Source organism: Polyodon spathula, chromosome 4 (assembly GCF_017654505.1).
Source record: "Polyodon spathula isolate WHYD16114869_AA chromosome 4, ASM1765450v1, whole genome shotgun sequence".
Classification (NCBI taxonomy): Eukaryota; Metazoa; Chordata; class Actinopteri; order Acipenseriformes; family Polyodontidae; genus Polyodon; species Polyodon spathula.
In genome coordinates, this window is record NC_054537.1 from 89,645,420 (window position 1) to 89,667,711 (window position 22,292).

General features: G+C 36.1%; 1 protein-coding gene across 4 annotated transcripts in view; it reads left to right on the forward strand.

Moving 5' to 3' along the window:
- LOC121315072 (histone deacetylase 9-like) overlaps positions 1 to 22,292 on the forward strand; it is a 215,985-nt gene that overhangs the window by 81,074 nt on the left and 112,619 nt on the right. For 2 of the 4 annotated variants that reach the window (XM_041248967.1, XM_041248971.1), the window contains exon 1: positions 5,408 to 5,806. In XM_041248967.1, coding sequence (XP_041104901.1) covers positions 5,701 to 5,806 — 106 coding nt within the window. In that variant the 5' untranslated portion in view covers positions 5,408 to 5,700. Of the gene's footprint in view, positions 1 to 5,292; positions 5,341 to 5,407; positions 5,807 to 22,292 lie in introns of those variants that run through there. The other 2 variants (XM_041248970.1, XM_041248968.1) reach the window with 2 other exon arrangements.

Consider the following 22,292-nt stretch of genomic DNA (forward strand, 5'->3'; position numbering starts at 1 on the left):
TTGGCACTGAGGCAATATAGGCTTGGATATTATTTTTGTGTAATTCATGATGCAATACCAACATATTCCTACTTGGTATTATAGTTAAACCACTTTTTTTTTTTTTTTAATGAAAACCTTGTGAATATTTTTTTGCAAACACAAATATGTTATGAACTACTGGAAAATGTAATGTGATGCAATATTTACAAGCACCACTCTATGTGCAGGTTCTGCAACCATTCCCAGCAGGTTTTGGTTTCACTGGGGTTTCTGGTGCCTGCTTTGGGAATGCCCAGTGCAAGCATTCTTGACGTCAGTCAGGTACCCACAGCTCTGCTATATCTAAGCAACCTGCAAGGAATACCTTCTACCTGGATGTGTTGACGTCATGACTGTTGTCTTGAAGTAACTGGATTTAGTCCCAGGTGAACCAGGATCTGTGCTGGGTATTGACCAGAACCTTAACATGTATCAGTAAACAATTATACAGGATTTTATTTGAAAATAAAACTGCAGGTAGATTGAGCGATGAGATAACCGTAAACAAATATTATGATCTGGGACAATATTATAAAGATTAGCTTTTTCTTTGATTAACTTTATAAAAGTTTACTGTAGTGTAGAAGAAAAAAAAACAGCAGTGTAAAAAAGCATAGAAAAAGTATTGTAAAGATACTTTAAAACCCATGTTAATATATGTTGAGTTATAAATAAGTGTGGTAAAGTATTAAACAACATACAGTAAATGCACTTGAGAAAATCAAGGTAAAAATGGAAATGTTTACTTGTTACATTTTTATGGGAGCTGAAATCTGAAATAACTTTACTTAACATATGGACACCAATCTGAGTTAGTCTTGCTCTTTAACAATGTTCTTCTTCCTAATCCTCCAGAATATTTGTCTGTCAGAAACGTGTTTGCTTTAATTACCAATGAAGATATTAGTAGTTTACAGACTTCTTTCTGTAAGATTGGTAATGATTACATTGTAAACAAATTATACTGAAAAGATATATGATGGCAGCATCTGAAGTAATGGTAAGAAAGTGTCTAACAGCCTGTCTCTAATAAACCACTGTGACAAAAGTCTGTCTTTTAAAACAAGTAAATATGACAATGCTTGGTATATACTTATGTTCCTTCTGTTCAAATGTAACTGCTGTTGTTGTTATATATATATATATATATATATATATATATATATATATATATAATCAGCCCTTAATGCATTAGTAGGGCTAAAGAAGACAAAGGCTTGATGCATGTAAGATGCAATGGGCTGGCCGAGGATCTGGTTTGCCGGGTCTAGACTACTTATGATGCTAATTAAAATCCAGCAATCCTCTGTTTATTCTTGCTGAAAAGTTCAGTAGTACCAGAAGTATGTGACTGTTTTGGCAAATCATTGTCAACGAGAATAATGAAAAGGTAAACAATGATGTTCAAACATTATTTAAGGAAAGTCTGAGGCACAGACAAATCATTGCTTCAAATATGAACAACACTGTATTACTACAGTGTACTGTACTACAGTAAATGTGTGATCCAGTGTGTTTTGCTGTAATGTACTTGTAATAGCTCCAAATTGGTTCAGTATTTATATTATCCAGCATGCAGTTTATGATCATGGAGAGAGGCCTACCTTTGTTTGTAGTATAGCACATGGATCATAAATACCTGTTTGTAAAACATCCCCGTCTCCATTCTTGAAAAAGGAAGATTGCGGTTTTATAATGGGACCTTTTGGGGCTTTTTCATGGGACCCAGTTTATTTATTTATAACTTTATATCATTTATTTTATATTCATGTATTCTCATGCACCAGCATCAAACACTTTTTTTCATACATTTTACCATGCATACTGGATCGTCAGGTTTTATGTACAGATATGGTCAAAAGATTTGCATCACCTAGAATTTTAGGATTGAGACTTAAAAAAAAAAAAAAAAAAAAAAAAAAAAAGATTTTGAAATGTCACATTTTTCAATTGTTGTCACTTTTTCGTTTATATATGGAAAATTGCAAACCGGCATGTAATTCAATATGTTAACGTAACATTATTCAGCAGGTATAATTCGACTGTGAAGCAAAATTAGTTAATTCTATAGGGTGACACAATTTTGGCCATGGCTGTACATCATTTTTCACGTAAAGCTTTGTGGCGGTTGTTTACAAGGAAACAACTAAATTATCCAAACATGTATTTTTTCATCCATAACTGCACAACTTAAGGTTAACAGTCTCCATGAACCTATTTTTCAAGGTCTAAAATGGTGCCACGTTCTCTTTTGTATTCTAATTAGATACACAGTATTAGGACATTTGAATATGTACTTGAAAATCTTGTCTTGTTAATTGCTATGTCTGCTTGTTAGATTATATTATCAAGGTTCATTCCATTTTTATTTATTGTCCATTTTTTGTACTTTGAGGCACTCAAAAAAACCTGGGCTGACCATTGTTTCCTTTATTAGACCTCACTTAATATATTTTTATCCCTGAATACATCATTGTCCACTCTTCAAATATATGCAAATTATGTTAATTAGTGTGGCAAGGTTATGCGTTGTTCCCATGCTGAAGCAGGCAGACAGGCAGGTGAAAGCCGGAAAGGAGGCATGGAGACACAGAAGTGCAGTGAAACACGCCAGCACGGCGCTCAGTATTTATTAACAAACAAAACTAAATAAAACAAACAATAATGTCATGTGATGCTACCAGCAATGGTAGCTCGCAGAGGATGCTACAAGACTGTAAAAACACTAAAATAAAACACAACACAACAAACTATAAGTCAAAGGTGCCGTGAAAACGGCAGGCCTTGCAGCAGCCCCGATCATAGTGATGTTGGCCAGGGTGTCCTCAGCTTGCTGCGGACCAGCGATCCGTGTAGACTGGCTGACCTCCTGTGGGGTTGCCTGTAAGCTGCCCAGAGCTGCGTTGTCCTCCGACGCTGTAGCTCTGGCCTGGCTTCACGACGGGTCTGCAGAGTGAAAAGAAGCGATCAGCTAACGGTACATGCTTTGGAAGACAGTGTGTGTTCATCTTCGCCATTCCTGATTAAGTGCAGGGCTGGTAGCAGTGGGCTGAGCTTAAATACAATTGGGCATTTCAAATGGGGTGAAAAACGGGGTCAAAATTAAATGATGACTACTAAATTAAAAAAAAAAATTAAAAAGGAAATAATGGTACATTGTAAACAGTTAACCTTACTACATTTTACATTAAATTAAAACCAACTGAATCAAATGCACATAATAACTAATGTTTACTATTACTTAAAGTATACTAACTCTCAGGTAGCACAGTTAAATAAGTTACTTGAATAAGAATTAATTTCTCAAATTTTTTGAACTTAATGTTTTCCTCATAAGAAATCAGAAAGTTAACCAGAATATACAGCTTTTGTTCAAAGTATATTAAATAAATGCTTTTATGTACACCTGTTTTTGTGAAGGTCAATGTTAGCAGTACATTCAATTAATGATGTCGTAATAGGCCATTGTATAAATAAAAAGGTGAAACACTTTTGAAAGTATATTTAAGCATTTCTGTCATGTTTTTGTGAAGGTCAATGTTAGCAGTACATTCAATTAATGATGTCGTAATAGGCCATTGTATAAATAAAAAGTGAAAACTGAAATATTAAGCATTTCTTCATATAGTTGAAAAAAAAATATATAATATATATATTATGAATTATGTACGTTTTCACAGCCTTTTCTATTACAGTAAGTATATAGATATATATAGTTATATTATATATAGATAATCAATATATCAGCAAATGATATCATTGTACTAAATACTAAATTCAACATAAATACAAAAACAAAGCATACGGCCATGCCGTCAAAAACAATGACACGGCTCTCACCGTCATTTTTACATATAACAATAAACACAAATAAATCATAATACAAACACAAAAGAAACTGCACAGGGGCGGAGGGGGAGACCCCGTTCTAAAAATAAACAAACAATACTGTACAGGGCTCCTCGACCTGTTACAATACCAAAATCAATTTGTAAGCAAAATGTAGTATTATTAAACCCATTCCCTGTGCTTGGATGGATGCATTACTAACCTCGATGATCTCTTTGTTGGTTGTTGCACCCACTGCATGCTCTTTATGTTCTGGACTCTGGAATGATCCTGTTGCAAAACAGTAAGCACTGCACAACTATGAAATTGATAACTGGATTATAGGTAATCTTTTAAGAGATGAAGTTGTTTGGTTTGCCCTTTGAAGTGGAACCTCTCCATAAACAAGTGGTCGTAAAGTTGCTGCAATCCCAATGTTGTAAGACATCTGTAAGACTGTACTGTACTTGAAACTGCCCTTCTTTATTTCTTTGTTGTATAGGTATATTAGTAAATTAATTTGTTTTGGCTTATGTGTTATGGTAATTAAATATGATATAACCATACACTAAATCTATGAGAGGAAAAAATGAAAACACCTACAAAATGTTTCAGCACAGATTAAACCATCAGAGCTACACCCCATTGAGACACTCACTCTATATATAAAAAAACATGTATATAAAAACTATAAATACTTATGGATCTGGCTCAGCAGAGGCATGGTCAGTTAAAATACCTTCTGTGCTGGAATTATTATTTTTATTATTATAAAGCTGGAGTAGTATGTGCATTTTACAATAATAGGGATGTGTGTGTGTGTGTGTGTGTGTGTGTGTGTGTGTGTGTGTGTGTGTGTGTGTGTGTGTGTGTGTGTGTGTGTGTGTGTGTGTGTGTGTGTGTGTGTGTGTGTGTGTGTGTGTGTGTGTGTGTGTGTGTGTGTGTGTGTGTGTGTGTGTGTGTGTGTGTGTGTGTGTGTGTTACAGTATGCTTGTGTATGTAATAAGAGTTTTCTGTCCTAAAGGCCCAAATAGGGTTAAACATTTTAAATGCAGGTCATATACATAATAGTACACTATTATAAATCCACAAACCTTGTTTTTCCTAACATCAAATCAGCTGTACTCCTGCTTAAATTAAAAGCATTCCACTTTAAACTGATAGGACACTGCTCAGTATTAATGATAGTTAATAGGTACAATTGTTAAAGGTAATTGGCCCTACTAAAGTAAAAAAGCCCCTTTACACAGAGATGCTGTGGCTGCCTGAAAGACAGAGACAGGCAGCTGTGTTTGCAGTGGTATTTTTAAACGCATTAATACTGCTCCAATCCCCTTGCCATGCCTGACCTATTTTTGGCTCGGGCTGGCCATTGTTCTATTTTTGTCGCCTGTGGGCCATGTTGTTGTTGATTCATATGTAAATGATTTGTCACTTGCTACAGCCAACATCGCAGTGAGGGGAAAGGGGCAGAACACACTTATCAGAGCTGTGGGTGATTTGAATTAATCTTCAGAGAAGCCTTTGGGTACCTGGAAACACTATTTAAAAAAAAAAAAAAGACCAATTCCCTCTCATCGAGCTAGGGTTAAAAAGAGGCTTTTTTTGCCAGCTTTTAGCCTGTGGGAACAAGGAGAACTAAAAATACTTTGGCAAATTACTCTTTTAACACTGTCTTCTTTTTTTTCTATTCTGGTACACTCACTGAGAGAGAAAGTCATTAATATACTATACAAAAAAGGTAGATCTAATTCTCCTGGGTTGCTACATGGCTGGGGATGGTCCATTGTGACTGCTAGAGCAGGGTTGTGATGAATCTTTCATGTAGCTGAAGTGAGGACTGATTGGAATATGCTGCAGACAATTTACGAGAGTGAATCGTGTTTCTCCTCAGATGGGGTTTCTGGACGAGAGCAGTTCTTGGCTCAGCACAGAATGCACAGCATGATCAGTTCAGGTAAGCAGTGGCAGCTTGCTTCTATTCAACAGAGACTTCAGGGGCTCAGGGCTTGTGACATACTGGCAGTGATGGTTATGTGTCTTAGCTTTAGTTGTTGTGTCAGCACTGTATTTTTGTTTATTGTCCCAAGCCTTTTCAAAGAAAAGGCTAGAGTGAAGTATCAGTTATAATTTTGTCTGTGTTCTCTATACTGGTACTCCTTTGGATAAATGCTTTTAGTTTGAGTTTGCAACTAGGATGCAAACTTTTTTGGTTTAAATTGTATATATTTTATATTTCATAGTTTTAAATTGTATGACTTTTTCCATCAAGCTGAAGAAGGACTTGTAGTCCGAAACATCCTGATATAATAGATTGTCTTTATCAATTATTCACATTTTTTTGTACCTACATTACCTTTTTCTTTTAGATTTTGCACCTTTTGGTACACAGCAGTTTTCCTTTATATGTATACACTGTGCTTGCATATAAGAAACCAGTTTGTATCACTGTATCTATCATAGTGAAACTGAAACTGTATTTCATATTATTATTATTATTATTATCATAATTATTATTATTATTATTATTATTATTATTATTATTATTATATTATTATTATTATTATTATTATTAGCAGTAGTGTTATTGTTGTTGTTATTTGCTGTATTTACATGTATGTAACACATTGGTACATAGTTTTTGCTTATACATGTACCTCTGTGCATATGCATGCATGTTTGATCTCATGCCGTTATATTTAAAGATGCTTCTTTTGATAAGTGTAAGATATAACCCTGAAATCTATAGCTGCACAGCTAGCTGGTATTGTATTACATGTTGTTGTCATTCAGAGTCAGGATGTGCAATTTAGAATATTAGAATAGCACAAAGCCATTTAGCCTTTCTTTTTAATATCATTTTTTTTTTTTTTAAAGTTGTACCTTTTTAAATGCTTCCTCTTATACAGAGAAGGAAAATTACATCACCATGAGCAATGCTATCGGCTTTATTATCTAAAGATGATTCACACTGCACTTTACAGCTATTCATAAAAATGGCATTTACTTACGAAATTGCTTTGTTGAAGTGCTTTTTAAAGTTGTTGTGAGAAAAAAAGAAATACATGTCAGAAGGCGCAGTGGGAGTGAGGGTTTAAAAATCCCGAAGTTGAAATAAGTCACTGCATGCAGCCGTGACTAAATAGCAAATGCCTTTTTTTTTTTTTTTAACACACGAGAGAAAATAACACATTTTTAACATTTAACAGATAGCAGGGGCAGCTCAATGATTAGAACTAGAAAGGGCAGCTCAGTGATCAGAAGTAGCAGGGGCAGCTCAGTGTTCAGAACTAGCAGGGACAGCTTAGTGATCAGAAATAGCAGGGACAGCTCAGTGATCAGAAGTAGCAGGGGCAGCTCAGTGATCAGAAGTATCAGGGGCAGCTCAGTGATCAGAAGTATCAGGGGCAGCTCAGTGATCAGAACTAGCAGGGGCAGCTCAGTGATCAGAACTAGCAGGGGCAGCTCAGTGATCAGAACTAGCAGGGGCAGCTCAGTGATCAGAAGTAGCAGGGGCAGCTTAGTGATCAGTATATGCTTACACTTCCCTGAACTGCAAGCTTCTGTCTGTTTGAACTGTTTCACAAACGGTTCTGTGGGTCAGTTATTCTTAGGCTTGTTATTTTCAGTTTATGGCATTACAGTTCTAAGATTAGACAGTTAGGCGTTATCATTCCATCTAAGCTGCCTCCTAGTATAACTGTATACCGGAACAGTTATTTATAGAGAGCGTGTGTTCTGTCATTTTTCAGTGTTATTTCTAGCGCTTTAAATTAAGAGCACTTTTTTTTTTTTTCTTAACCACAGGCTTTTACCATGAGCCAGAGCAGTGTGATAACCCTCTATTGGGTTTGAATCAGTTTCAATTTTAGGTTTCAGAATGAAACAGTAAAGTATGTGTCTTTCGTTTTACTCTGTTGATTTTACACACAGTTAAATATATTAGAATGGTTTTCTGGAAATTACCTGTAGTTTGAACAGAAAGTTACAATAAGTGAGTAGACAGAAGTTAGAACACAAAAGTACAGTTTTAACCAGTATCAGTAGTGGCATTTTTGAGAAACAAAATGTAAACTGAAAAGTACATATTCCCTGATTTGAAAGTTAAGTAGAATGACAACAGTTACATTAATGCATTTTTAGAAATGTAACTGCGAGCCCTGATAGTTATACCTGAAGCATAGATAAGGAATGGAAGTCGTTAGTAAGACGAAGATAAGTGACACATAAAAGGTGGTAAAGAACAAATAATAGTTTTCATCATTTCCTACTCATCTCTTGGGGGGGGGGGGGGGGGGGGGGGGTATTGGTGCACATACACTGTTGCATCAGCACAGATCTACAACCGGGTAGTCGTTCTGAAAAATATCCCAGTAGCCAAGTACCAATTCAGCTATTTTAAGCTCACATCTGGTAGCCCATTATTATTGACATAAAAACCTTGTCAGCGTTAGAAACCAAGAAATAACTAGTGACTAAAACCAGACATTTTGAAATCCAATTTATCTTTGTTATGGCATCTGTAAGACACCATTTTAAATGTATATACAATTAAGGAAACTTCCGTCCCTTTTTGAAAAGCCCAGAGAATAAATTGTATAAATGTATAAATAAATAAATAAATAAAATAAGCTAATATGACTATTTTTAAACCCAATTTTAATTAAGTGTCCATCAGTGACAGCTCCATCCACAAAAGAACTTCAAAAGATTCATTAAAATCTGTTCCTCTTACCAAAGCTAAATGGAAGGCAATTAAAAATAAACAACTGGAATTAATTAACTTTGGCACTTTCATCTGTGTGAAGAATAACTGGTTTTCGCCTTGCTTTGTCACAGTTCTTCTTCTGATATCAGCTAAACAGGATAGCGATTGTAAAAACCTGTTTCACTCGGCTCCAGAAATATCCTCCTTTGTGTCTTGCTTGCATCTGCAGGAAAAAAAAAAAACATTAAGTGTCTCTTTTTGAAACCAGAAAGGTAGAAACTGATAATTACATTACAATATTCTCTGGTTTTGAAGTGTTGACATCTTTAAATTATATTTTTACCTCTTGATGATCATTTTTGATCCTGTTCAAGACTTTTCATCTACTGTAACACCATAGTTAAAAAAAAAAAAAATTAAATTAAAAAAAAAAAAAACAACAAGAATCTTTCGGAAGCCTTTATTTTTTTCAGATTGTTGTTGATGGATCTCTGTTGATAAAAGGTTAAGAAACCGATTTGGCTAATTAGGATCCTGCAGATACTGGTCACCAGTGCCCACTGGCTTGACATCAAGTAGAACAACTTTACTAACATTATATATATATATATTATATATAATATAATATATATATATTATTATATATAATATATATATATATATATATATATATATATAAATGGTCATTGTCATTCCTCAGATATCTAATTCCATTATTTGAACCAATCCAACCTGTATTCTGCATTTTATCTATGAGATTTTACTTGTTTGACTTGTCTGTTTATTTCATAGTGAAATTCCAATACGTTATTCTGTGTACAGATGTCATCCTATGCATATAACACCACAAATAATAACATGTTAAAATTCAAACCAAAAACACACACTTACCTGTTACCTTTAAGAAAATATGACTGAAACTGCAGAAAAAGAAAAGCAAAAAATGATGTATTTACTTAAGCTGTTCTAAGCTAATGTTCTGTCTCCTTTGAAAAGGTCCAGTTCTGTTGTTTATTTCATCAAAACACTGGATTAAATTCACAAGTTACATAGTGAAGTTAAGGTTTTTAAACAGTAAAGTAAAAAGCTAGCATATTTTACGTTCAGTCTATCTCAACAGGTCAGATTGAACAGTGAGCTTGGCCTTTCCTGTCCGATTGGAGGACTTGAAAATGGATGCTATAGGGGACTTATGTTCAATTCTTATGAGATGCACCTGTTGTTTATTATAAAACATAGATTTTTCTGGTATTATGGATTCATTTGAACTGAAAAGCAAACTCATATATATGTTTTTGTTTTTATCTGGTTGATTCATTGATTGATTGATTCATTGATTGATTCAATTAAAAAATTGCATGAAAATGAATTATTCATGCAATTTTTATGCAACATACTAATTCAATTTAATTTGAACTTTTTCATGGGATAATTGCATATAATGTGTGTTGTGTGCAATATACTATATTAATATGTTTTATTGAAAGTGTGCAGGATGATTAAAGTGGTAATTGTACATTGGTCTGATTTACCAAGATGATAGTAAGAATTTATATGCTTATTCTGATCTTCTTACAATTTGATTGGGTCAGGTACAATTTTGCCTGAAATAGCAAGTTAACACTTTGCATGTTGGGTCCATAATGACACAGGACAGAGTTTCGCAAACTTTCAATTATATTAGGCATCCTGACAAGAACCATGTTCTTCTTCAAATCACAGCTTTTTGTTATATATTGGTACTTCTGAATGTATGATTGACGACAAGGTAGAAAGTGTTGCATTTGAAATAAGCCCAAGCATCTAACAGCAGCTATCATGTAAATAAATAGCTCTCCTGGTCTCATGAGCCCATTGTTTTGTCAGGTGTCCTGGTCATGTGGGAGATTTTTCTACATTTTGCAGCCACACTGAAACTATCTCCCTGACCCGAAACGAATCGCAATGAAAGCTGATAATAATCATGAAACCCACAGTGACTGGGTTTTACATAACAAACTGTTGATAATATTTTAAATCATAACTTTACTTTTTAAATTCCAGTATTAAGTGCTTGCCTTTGCTTAACTGAAAAGACAGACTATCCTGAGTGGAAATTAACTCCAGCACAAAGAATGCCATTCTTGCAGGTGTTACCTGATGAGAAAACGAGTGAGCTATGGCAAAACATTACAGTTATGCTGTTTTGTATTTTAAGCATATTTAAAAATATACCATCTTCATTTAATGGCTCAATAGCTTCAACTTCACTTCAATACAATTGATTACTAATGAACTAATTGTGAAGTATGTGCTTGTGTATTTGACTAACCACAAAGCTTACTAGACACCACAGGTGCCTTTGGAGTTATAGTTGGTGGGTTAAATAAGCACAGAGGGCAGGAAAGCCACCTGTCTGGCTGCTATGTGTATTCTATTTAGTTTGAAAATAAAAAGAAAACAGACACTGGATCAGCAATAGTAGCCCCTTGGTGCTCAGCATGTGAAATGTACCACTGAGCATCAAGGAAAAGAAAAGGAATGTTGTTTTGGTTAGGGTTTTTTTTTTCTTATGTACAGCTTGATTTAAGAATGTGTCTCTGCTCAGTATATTAGTTCAGTTTCTGTATAGAATTTAAAATGTGTCTTACCCATTTATGCACGTCTTCATTTAACCCTTTTATTTGACTGTTGGTTATGATGCTGCAGTGGCATGTGATAGTCCCGTTTCTGCTTCTGCTTTTCCACCTTTTTATCACCATTTTATTATTTGCTTTGGTCAAATAAGTCATCTACCAGACAGCCAGAACATTCTAATGAAAGGATATCATTTGGAATAGTTCCCATTATTCCACATTTGTTTGGTGTGAATGGGAAATAGAGTCCTTAAATGAACCTTTACACAAGTTTAAAAGGGATGTATTTCTAGTTCACAAGCTATAGTCTCATTATAACTGTATGTGAAAGAAAAAACCTGAATCAAAGTCTAATGAAGGCTTGTGACAGCTACCTTTCACAGTATGTCTCTGTCAGGTTGTGAGTAGTACGGTAAGGATAACTGTCCACAAAGAGAATTCATTAAAACTACTCGAGCTTTGCTCAGACTGCAAATCAGATATATTATTTGCATACATGTTTACCCCTCTGTGTTTCTCTGTAGGGACAACTCAGATCTGTGCTCTAAATGACATTGATTCCAATCCCTCTGCAGTGCCCTGTTTGTTACCGGCAGATGAGCACAGGTGCTGTAGACAACCATTGTGCATGGGGCTGATGCAAGGATAGTCGCAGTGCAAACAGTTGCGGCTGCAAAATCCAAATTGCCTAGCGGCCAGGCAATTATTTTGTACTGTGGCCCATGTAAGCTTAAGAGCAATGCAAATTACTCAACACACACAAATAATGATCAGCAATCATGATAATGAGGGGCGCAATGAGCACTGTCAGCTCATCGGGCTATATAGCGGCCGCACTTACAGCCCAGAGGGGAGGTGAGTTTATTCCAGATCTCTGCCCAATTCCATGCTCTTTTTTTCATTTGAATACATTTCAAGGTAATTTTAAATGGATTAATAATTGCAATAACGGCAGGTGAAAATCATTCTTTACATACGCCGCATTTTTAGTGGTTGCTAAAGTCCCACTTACGTAGTCACTTGGCCGGCGTACGTCATCGGCAAAAAGGTAAAAGAGACGGGTCCAAGCTACGCCGAAAATTACTTAGGTAAAGTCGGGGAGTAAGGTACGAAAAAAATTTACCTTACTAATGTAAATTTCATTTGAATACATTAAAGGTAAAAAACTTAAATGGATTAATATTGCAATAAACGGCAGGTGAAAATCATTCTTTACATACGCCGCATTTTTAGTGGTTGCTAAAGTCCCACTTTAACGCTAAACACGGTTTTGTGCAAAACGCCGATTTTGGCTGCAATAAGGGTGTTTTGCAGCCGCAAATCACTTTGCACATATCCTTACATCAGCCCCTTATTCACTCCTACTCATGATTGAGGTGTTAAGGTCTGATTACACTGGGAGCAGTAGCAGAAAGCGGTAAGCAGTAAACTGCGGTTTTTCATATTACACCGGTGGCGGGAAACCTTGTGGTAAATGTAAATTTATTATCATGTGTTAATGTTGAGAAAAAATTAATTTGATGAAGGATGTCAAAAAATAACGGTTAAATATATTTGTGTATGTGTTTATTTAAAAAGCGTTCTCCAGTGACCTTTATATTTATATTAATAAATGTTATATATATATCTACACATTATTTACATTATATTATATTATAATATATATTAAAACAAAAGGTGAACATTTTGAAAGGGGGTGTAGACTTTCTATAGGCACTGTGTGTGTGTATATATATATATATATATATATATATATATATATATATATATATATATATATCTCTCATATATATAATATAATGTGTGTGTATCACATACATATATTATACACATATATATATATATATATATATATATATATATATATATATATATATATATATACACACACACACACACACACACACACACACACACACACACACACACAGTGCCTATCTGTGCCTATAGAAAGTTTACACCCCCTTTCAAATGTTTTGTTGCTTTATGTCAGTCTTAATGTGTTATATATGTGTATATATATATATATATATATATATATATATATATATATATATATATATATATATGTATTTAGCTACACATCCTATCCTATCTTGGTTGGATAAGTGTCCACCCCCCTTGTAATAGCAATCCTAAATGTAACCAATCGCCTTCAGAATTACACACCAAGTTAAGTGGCCTGCATCGGTGTTAAATTGTAGTGATTCATATGATTTCAGGGTAAATTCAGCAATTCTTATAGGTTCCATCTGGGGGGTAGTGCATGTCAAAGCAAAGACTCAACCATGATCACCAAGGCGCTTTCAAACGAACTCCGGGACAGAGTTGTTGAAAGGCACAGATCAGGGGATTGGTATAAAAAAATATATATCAAAGGCTTTGAATGTCCCTCAATCAAGATGATTATTAAGAAGTGGGAGGTGTATAGCACCACCAAGACCCTGCCTAAATCAGGCCGTGCCTCCAAACTGGATCACCAAACAAGAAGGAGACTGATCAGAGAGGCAACCAAGTGGCCAATAGCAACTTTGCAAGAGCTACATGCTTTTATGGCCAAGACTGATCAAAGTGTGCATGTGACAACAATATCCCAAGTACTCCACAAATCTGGCCTGTATGGTAGGGTGGCAATAAGGAAGCCATTACTCAAGAAAGCCCACCTTGAATCACGTTTGAAGTATGCAAAAAAACACTGATGAGATTCTGTAGCCATGTGGGAAAAAGTTTTGTGGTCTGACGAAACTAAAATTGAACTTTCTGGCCTAAATACAAAGCATTATGTTTGGCGCAAACCCAACACAGTGCATCACCCAAAGAACACCATCCCTACTGTGATGCATGGTGGTGGCAGCATCATGTTATGGGCATGTTTCTCATCGGCAGGGACTGGGGCACTTGTCAGGATAGAAGGGAAAATGAATGGAGCAAAGTACAGAGAAATTCTTGAGGAAAATCTGCTGCCTTCTGTAACTGGGACGGAAGCATGACAATGACCCAAAGCTACACTGGAGAGGCTAAGGAACAAAAGGGTAAATGTCCTTGAGTGGCCCACTCAGAGCCCTGACCTAAATCCATTCGGAAATTTGTGGTATGACTTGAAGATTGCTGTCCATCAACGATCCCCAAGGAACTTGACAGAGCTTGAACAGTTTTGTTAAGAACAATGGTCAAATATTGCCAAATTTAGGTGTGCAAAGTTGGTAGAGACCTATCCCAGCAGACTCACAGCTGTAATTGCTGCAAAAGGTGCTTCTATCAAGTATTAACTCAGGGGGTTGGAGACCTATCCAACTTATCCAATTATGATCTTTCAGTTTTATATTTATATATATATATATATATATATCTATATATATATATATATATATATATTTTTTTTTCTAAATAAAAACTTGTTTCCCCTTAACAGTGGAGTATGGTGTGTAGATAAATGGGGCAAAAAATCCTCATTTAAATGCATTAAACTCTGAGGCACCGACACAACAAAATGTGAAAAAAGTTCTAGGGGGTGTAGACTTATATAAACATTCCTCCCCATATAAAGATAGTGTGCATTGCATGACTGAATTGTATACCTGGCAAGGTGAATCCAAGAGTTTTATGACAATACAATTTAAAAACCTGTACAAAAAACCTCCATGATCATTATAGAGACCTCTTTTTTTAACTTTGAAGTGTTTTGCTTGGAGGTCTATGGCATACAGTATGCTACATAGTGTATATTTTTACTTGACATGTCTAGTTTGGCCGCTATAGTGTGCCAGGTTTCTTGCTTCTTAGCGTGTCCTTATCATCTGGACGGGACGTATCATAAAGTTGAGGGCATTTTTGCACCCTGAAAACCAGTCTTTCGTTCGCCATCTGTCACTGTATATAATGCAGATAATGTCCTACAACAGTTCAGTTGATTGGTCTAGATGGAAATTTGCGTTGTATTATCAACAAATCACTTTGGTTTGTATCCCATGCGGTTTTCCGCCGTACTGCTTTTCCGTTCTGCGCTCAATGGAATTGCAGCCATTCAAAACAAGAGATTACATTGTTTTTGCCACACGGTTTACCACTTTCTGCTACCGCGCCCAGTGTAATCAGACCTTTACAGTGGAATAAAGTTAGTGTCCAGACACACGCAGAGAAATAATATAATGAACCTGAGCGGCAGGGTTTCTTAAGATAAGCCTGTTGCACACTGACTTCAAGCATTCAAAACTAATGATGAATGAAGCCTTGAAATGGGAGAGCAATGGTTTACCAAACCGTGTTGTTGCTGCTGAGTCATTGAGATACTTTGAGATCCAATCAGAGTTCGGAGAGAATTCAGCTGCTAGGAACCAGAGGATCATTTATGAATGGCCTCCTGTCATTCGTAATTATGTACTATATTCTGTATTTTTGTTTCTGTTTATTATTTTTTACCATGCTTGGTAAATGTTCCAGCAATATTGCCTCTCCACAACCTCCGAGTCTGGTTCTGAAAAAGTGTAATTTCTGAGGTGGTTTTAAAAAATAACCAGCAGGGGTGTGCAGTTATAATTTTTGCCTCCTTTGATCTTGTATAGTGATCTTTCCATTTACTAACTCGCCGTCTGTTTTATTTCCATGGGAGATGATGGTATAGTAAACAAATGCTTCAATGATCCAATTCAGCTCAAGCCTGAGGCTGAAAAGCAGTGGAGAATTAAGTTGACTAAAAGACTGCATGAGGAAGGTCAGAGGTCCATTGCATGGGTCAGCTCATACTCTTATTTACTATACTAGAGCCCAATCTTTTAAAAGCAACATCCATTAGTTGTATCTACTTTTACAATATGCACTTCTTATTTAATTCTAAAGAGAATATTCAGTCAAATATAAACATGTATGCTTGTGAGTTTACTCAACTAAAGCAGCTGGCAACCATGATTCTACAAACAAGCGCTTAACGAATGCCTATGGAGGATGTTGGGGAAAAGTAAGCTATAGCACTCAGGAAGGTGTGAGGTACTGAGAGAGGTGCCTGCCTTGTGAGGCACAAGGCACAGCCCCAGAAACTGTGTTGTCTCGGTACCACACATTGAAGAGTGTTATCGTGCTTAATATTCAAATAGCATCTTAGTGTGATGAGGCAAATTGGACCTGGATCCACGTCATTGTATTTACTAAGCTGAAAAATATACAGATAAAACATGCACATAAAGAAGCCTTTAGTTAAGAGTACAGCACTGTTCTTGAGTCAGATAGAGTTGGCACATTTCAATCTGTAACATCCTGGAATATGCTTACTGTGCTGGCTTTTAACCCTTTAGAGTGCTACTGCCAACAAGTGCATTTATTCTCAGAGCAGGATGGAATGTGCTGACAAGGTTTGTTATCCATCAAGGCATCTCTCATTTCCTGTCTCCATATCTCAGGTTGGGCCTGGGCACTTTTTCTTGCAATCTAGGTTAAAGTGAAGGAAATAGGAAAACTGAAAACTATGTCATTTGCTTAGATTTATGTTACTTACTTTAACATTACTTTAACTTATGGCGCTACTTAAAAGTGACACCATAGCTTAAGAATCCCCATGAGGTGGTGTGAAAACTAGTAGGTTTGAATTGAAGCCTGGACCAGTTGACCCAGCAGAGAATGGGTACCTTATGTATAAAATGAAAATGACACCATAATGAAAGCGTAGTACTTCTACCAATAGAAAAAAAATAAAAAAAATAACGATATATCAGGTGGGGGTTCTCTGCCTGGTTGCTACTGTTAGGGGGACCTTGAGCCAAGAAGGTTTGGGAACTAGTACTTAGTGGCTAAAGAGAGATATTGCGACTTGCACAGTGGGCAGGGTTTCCATAACCCTAAATACGGGTGCCACTGCTAACTTTCTCTCTGCAGCTGTGAGAACCCACACATTTTAATGGTTTACCTCAAAACTTTTTTTTTTTTTTAATGATACAAAATTGTTTGAAAAAGCTCATTATTTTGGACTGACAGTACAGCAGAAAGGGGAATATATACACTGCTGTGCAAAAGTCTTAGACATGTTGCATTTTTCTACTCTGATGCATTATGAGCATCAACAATTTACTCAAAGCCTTCACTAGTGTTTTCTACTATTATAACAAAAACACTGAGTGAAATACCTTGCATCACTCGATTTTCAAGGTGTGGTATCCGAAGCATAATCAACAAGTACAGAGAAGCATCATCTGTAATTGACAAACCCAGGTCTGGAAGACCCAGAAAGCTGTCTAACAAGGATGAGCAATACTTGAAGATAATATCCTTAAGGAATGGAAAGAAGACAAGCATTGAATTGACAACAGAACTGGCAGAAGGCACAGGTGTCGTTGTCTATCAAGTCAACAGTACGAAGGTCATGAAATCAGGACTTTACCCTTTGCGGACCAGGTCCGACATTACAATTTCCCTTTCCAGTCCGTTGTTGGACCCTGCCCGACATCATCAAAAAGATGTAAATCACAGGTCTCTAGTCGTTTTTTCTCTGGAAAAAGCCGAGAAAACCTTTCAGTGGCTGAGTGAGACCGATAGGAGCCGAATGGGCGTATCTGATAGTCCCATGCACCACAGAGATAACATGGACATAAACAAAGGAGATAGCTTGTTTCTGCATCCAGTGCTCAAAAAATATCACAGACATTTGTATAGCTTTTTGAGATGTTATAGTATAAAGTAATGACCTGGATTGCATTATTTAGGAGTTTGGTGATAAAACGAGTGATCAGGAAAGGAGTTATCAGTATGCACGTCTATAAAGAGGTATGTGAAAAATACAGCGAACAAGGGGTAGGGCTTGGCTGGAGATACAATACTGAATTTCCTTTTGCGATTCAGTGCCTTTTAAACCTGTTTTACTCCGAAAAAATATATATTTTAAACAGAACGTGTGAAAATAAATTGTTAATGTTAGGTTAATGGATGTGTTGCAGTAAGAATACCTCTGTTAAAAAAGGGAAACAAGACTAAAAGGCTAAAATATGCACAAAAACACAGAAATTGGACTATGGAACAATGGTCAAAGGTGCTTTGGACTGCTGATGGATGGACAATGTCACTTGTGCCTTCTGCCAATTCTGTAGTCAATTCAACGCTTGTGTTCTTTCTATAATAGTAAATATGACTTTATATATTTAAATATAGCTAATACAGTAAAAGTAAATAAATAAATAACATAAATATATAACAGAAAATGTTCATACCATATAGTTAGCAAAGGTTTTCTCCTTCTCCGCTGTTTTGTGACTGCTGCATAATCCAATTTATATCCCGTATGTGTTTTCGTGGAGTTGAATTTGTTTGAATTTCAGAGTCAGAAAACAGTAACAGTGATGTTTTAGTCACCATTTTAGTGTTTGGAGCATCTTTCTTTTGTAGCATGTTTTGTAATTAATGTTGTGTTAACTCACAGAATCGGTGTTCAGCCATTTTCTCTTGCGAGGAGTGCAGGGGAGAAAGGTGTTCCTTTGAAAAGAGGTGGGACTGACAGTGATGTGAACCAATCACATGACAGGTGGATACTATTGACCAGTGGTGTAGGGATGTGAGGGCAATAGTTAAATCTATTTTTCTTCCTACGATGAGGTTTTAACCAATCACAGGCCAGGATTTCCAATCACTGATACATATACTTAAATTGAAAGATTCCGTGCATTCTAAATACGGTTGAGCTAGGGGGGTATAATCCCTGATATGTGTCCTTAGAATCTTTGTAACCACATCGCAAAAACAAATCCATTCATTCGCCATCTTCATCGAGCTCTTCCGAAGGTCACACTGCTTCTGCTGTCCAATTACAAGGCAACTTTCCCCAGGGGCATTTTTAATAACTGCTCGATATCTGGAAATATTCAAATCAGTTACCAAGGAAAAGATTAATTATTATTATTATTATTATTATTATTATTATTATTATTATTATTGCACAATCTTTTATTCCGATCTTTGTCCTCCGTTTATTTTCACAGAAGCATTTTTTAATAACTGCGCACTAATAATAATAGTAGTAATAATAATAATAATAATAATAATAAATAATAATAATAATAATAATAATAATAATACATCTTTTTGACAATATTTTGTTCTTTGTTTATTCAAATAAAAGGAGGACTATATTTATAGAACATTCATTTTAGAGTGCTTTATGTGGAAGGATACATAAAAAAAGAAAAAAAAAGGAAAACCTAAATAAATTCATTTAAAAATTATAGTTAATTCTGCTGTAACATTGCAGTATAATGAGCAATAAGACCTTCCACATTGGGCATTACCAGGCATTATACTACCATTTGGTTGTAAAATTGCCTCGACTTCGTCTCGCGCCCCATTACCCAAACAGTTGTATAGTCCCTGGTAATGCCCTCTGTGACGGATCTAATTGCTTACATATATAGATATAGATAGTTTATCTATCTATCTATCTATCTATCTATCTAGCTAGCTAGCTAGCTAGCTAGCTAGATTGATTTTTTGTTGTTAGTTTTTTCGAAGCGTGCACATACATATTCTAAGGTGATGGTTTTAATATCTCCATAGTGGCCTGTGCCATGAATAATGCCACTTGATACGAGACAGTGCTATATGGTATCTTAAGCCTGAAGAATTCTGGAACTTGCTTTATGTGAGCAGAGAGCCTGTAAACCAGGAGCTTGGGTTTGCTCTGCTGACATGTCTGAGGGTTAAAAATAAAAACATGTTTCCTGCTTTAGACACGGTGCCTAAAATAACTAGGAACACTTAAATGAGGGAAGCGGTACAGAAAGTTAAAAGTATCTGGCTATTTCTCTGATTAAATTTTAAATAACCTTCCACTAACATCACTTCTTTTAAATGTATGTATGAATAAGTTATGGAGAGTAGACTATGATTCTTGTTACCATGGTTATATATATTTTTCTTGATATATATTTTACATTTTATTGAAGAGTTTCCTTATTAAAATATATTGTACTTTGTAAGCTTGGGAGTCCGCCGAGCTTTTAACTCCCTTTAGCACTAAAAACAAGCACTGGCTTGTCATTTATAAATCTACTGTAAAGTAGAGCTCAGAGTCAAGCATGATTGGATGGGTGAAGCTTTAAAGGGGAACTGTGACAGGGTCTTACTCGTGTCACATGTGTGGGTAGCCGCTGTTCAAACATACAGAGAGACAACTGGGGTGAAGTTGAAAACGCCGGCACAGGCGCACAGGTTTTATTCACAAACAAAAAGTGAAAGTAAATAAAGTTGGACATGTGACGTTGCCAGCGATGGTAACACACAGAGGACTAATACATAAAACTGTACAAAAGTGCAAAATAAAACACAGTACAACAAACAAACCTGCCGATTGAGGACCAGCACAGCCAATCACTTGCTGCCATTCCCCTCAACCGAGCTTAGCAGGCAGCAAGTCTAAATCGAGCGCCCGTCTGTAAACAATAATTCAATTACACAAATCAACTCCAAAATGACACACAATAAACCCATTCCCACATACAAATCACACCAACACTAATTTACCATTGTGCAAGGCAATCACCCTGCCACAGGAACCCAAACACATTGTTCTATAAAAAACACTAAAACATGTTCTTCATATTCTGATTTGATATAAAAATATAAATATTGGATTTTGTATGACTCCTTTCTGGGTTACAAACAGCATTACAGTAGGTCTCTTTCCAACAAGGAAAATCTGACTTGTGACGTCACCGAGTGAAATCGGTGGCAGAAAAGATGGCGAATATTGTTTAAAATGCGTTGGCGAGAAGCTGTGATTTCACTCTTTCAAAATGCTGATCTTCCATCTGGTAACCGTTTCTTTAATTTGGGGGTCAAAGTGAATACTGTGGAAAAACTGGGGTCCAGATTCATACTGTCTTCCTCTTCGTGGGTCAAAGAAACGGCAGCTGACGCCAGTAGATCTAACGGTGACATAAGCAGGCATACCGGCAGACAAGCCTTCACTGGTATCGAAATCAGACCCACTAAGCCTGCAGTGTTTTGTCAAGAGGCTCCCACATTTATGATGAGATGGTATTGATTTTGCTACCATTGATTCCTTATTTGGTCTAATTGTAGGATACGCATCGACTCTCAGTCGAGGCTGGATACCACAGGACCAAGCAATCGCTGCTGTTTCGTAGCACTGCAACTCAAAATGGGCCGAGCATAAGTGCGACCATTCTGTCGGCTTCCTCCAGAAGGCACTCGTTTTCTGGACAAATGCAGTCCAAACCCGGGCAACCTTTGGTCACTTGTGCAGTTTAAATCTGTCTTCGTTTGTGTTGCTACAATCACATGCAACACATCGACAGGACATATTGATCAATTTAATTAGCTGTCTCTCACATCCTCTACACCGTGAAACCAATAGTAACAGTCAGAAGTACGAAAATCAGTTCACTCTATGACATCATCGAGCCGATTGGTCACAGAAATACAGAGTGTGAAAAATGCACTTTTAACCTCAAAATGAATCATTTCTTAATCGTAAATTTGAAAACTACTTAGCAGTTCTGTTATTAGATGTATAAAAGAGTAGTTTGGCATAAAGTTAGGTAGAGATGTTTGGGTTCCCCTTTAAAAGACAGCATTGGGTTACCATTATAATTAACATTTGCAGCATTACCAGCAACAACATTTAGATCTGGAACAAATATTGCTCAGTGGCCCCAATAAAGGTAGTTTGGCAATGGTTAATGTTACATGAGTCCACTCAAAACTTAAAGTACACAACAACCCTTACCGATTATACACGTTATACCTAATAACTGTTGGGGATTATTTTAGTTGGTTCATTTTTCCAGTAGCATTTTCAGAAGCCTGTCTTATATGATTGCAGCATATGATTTCTGTTTTTGCATAAGCTACGAATAGCAAAACCAGCTTGCACAGTAGTTTATATTGGTAAATGGGGTTTTGCATAGTAACTATGTTTAGCCTTGCATATGTGAGCATGTTGCACTTAGAAATATCTTACCTGTAAGACAACAATGTTAACAGTATTTAGTGGTCTTATGAATTGTTTTAAAAGTAGGTGCAGGTGGGTGAAAAGAAAAACATAAATAAGGAAAGATTTAGAGATTGAAAACTGCATCAAATATTGTCCTTTTATTATATCATTTAGAAACTATGACGATGCTGAT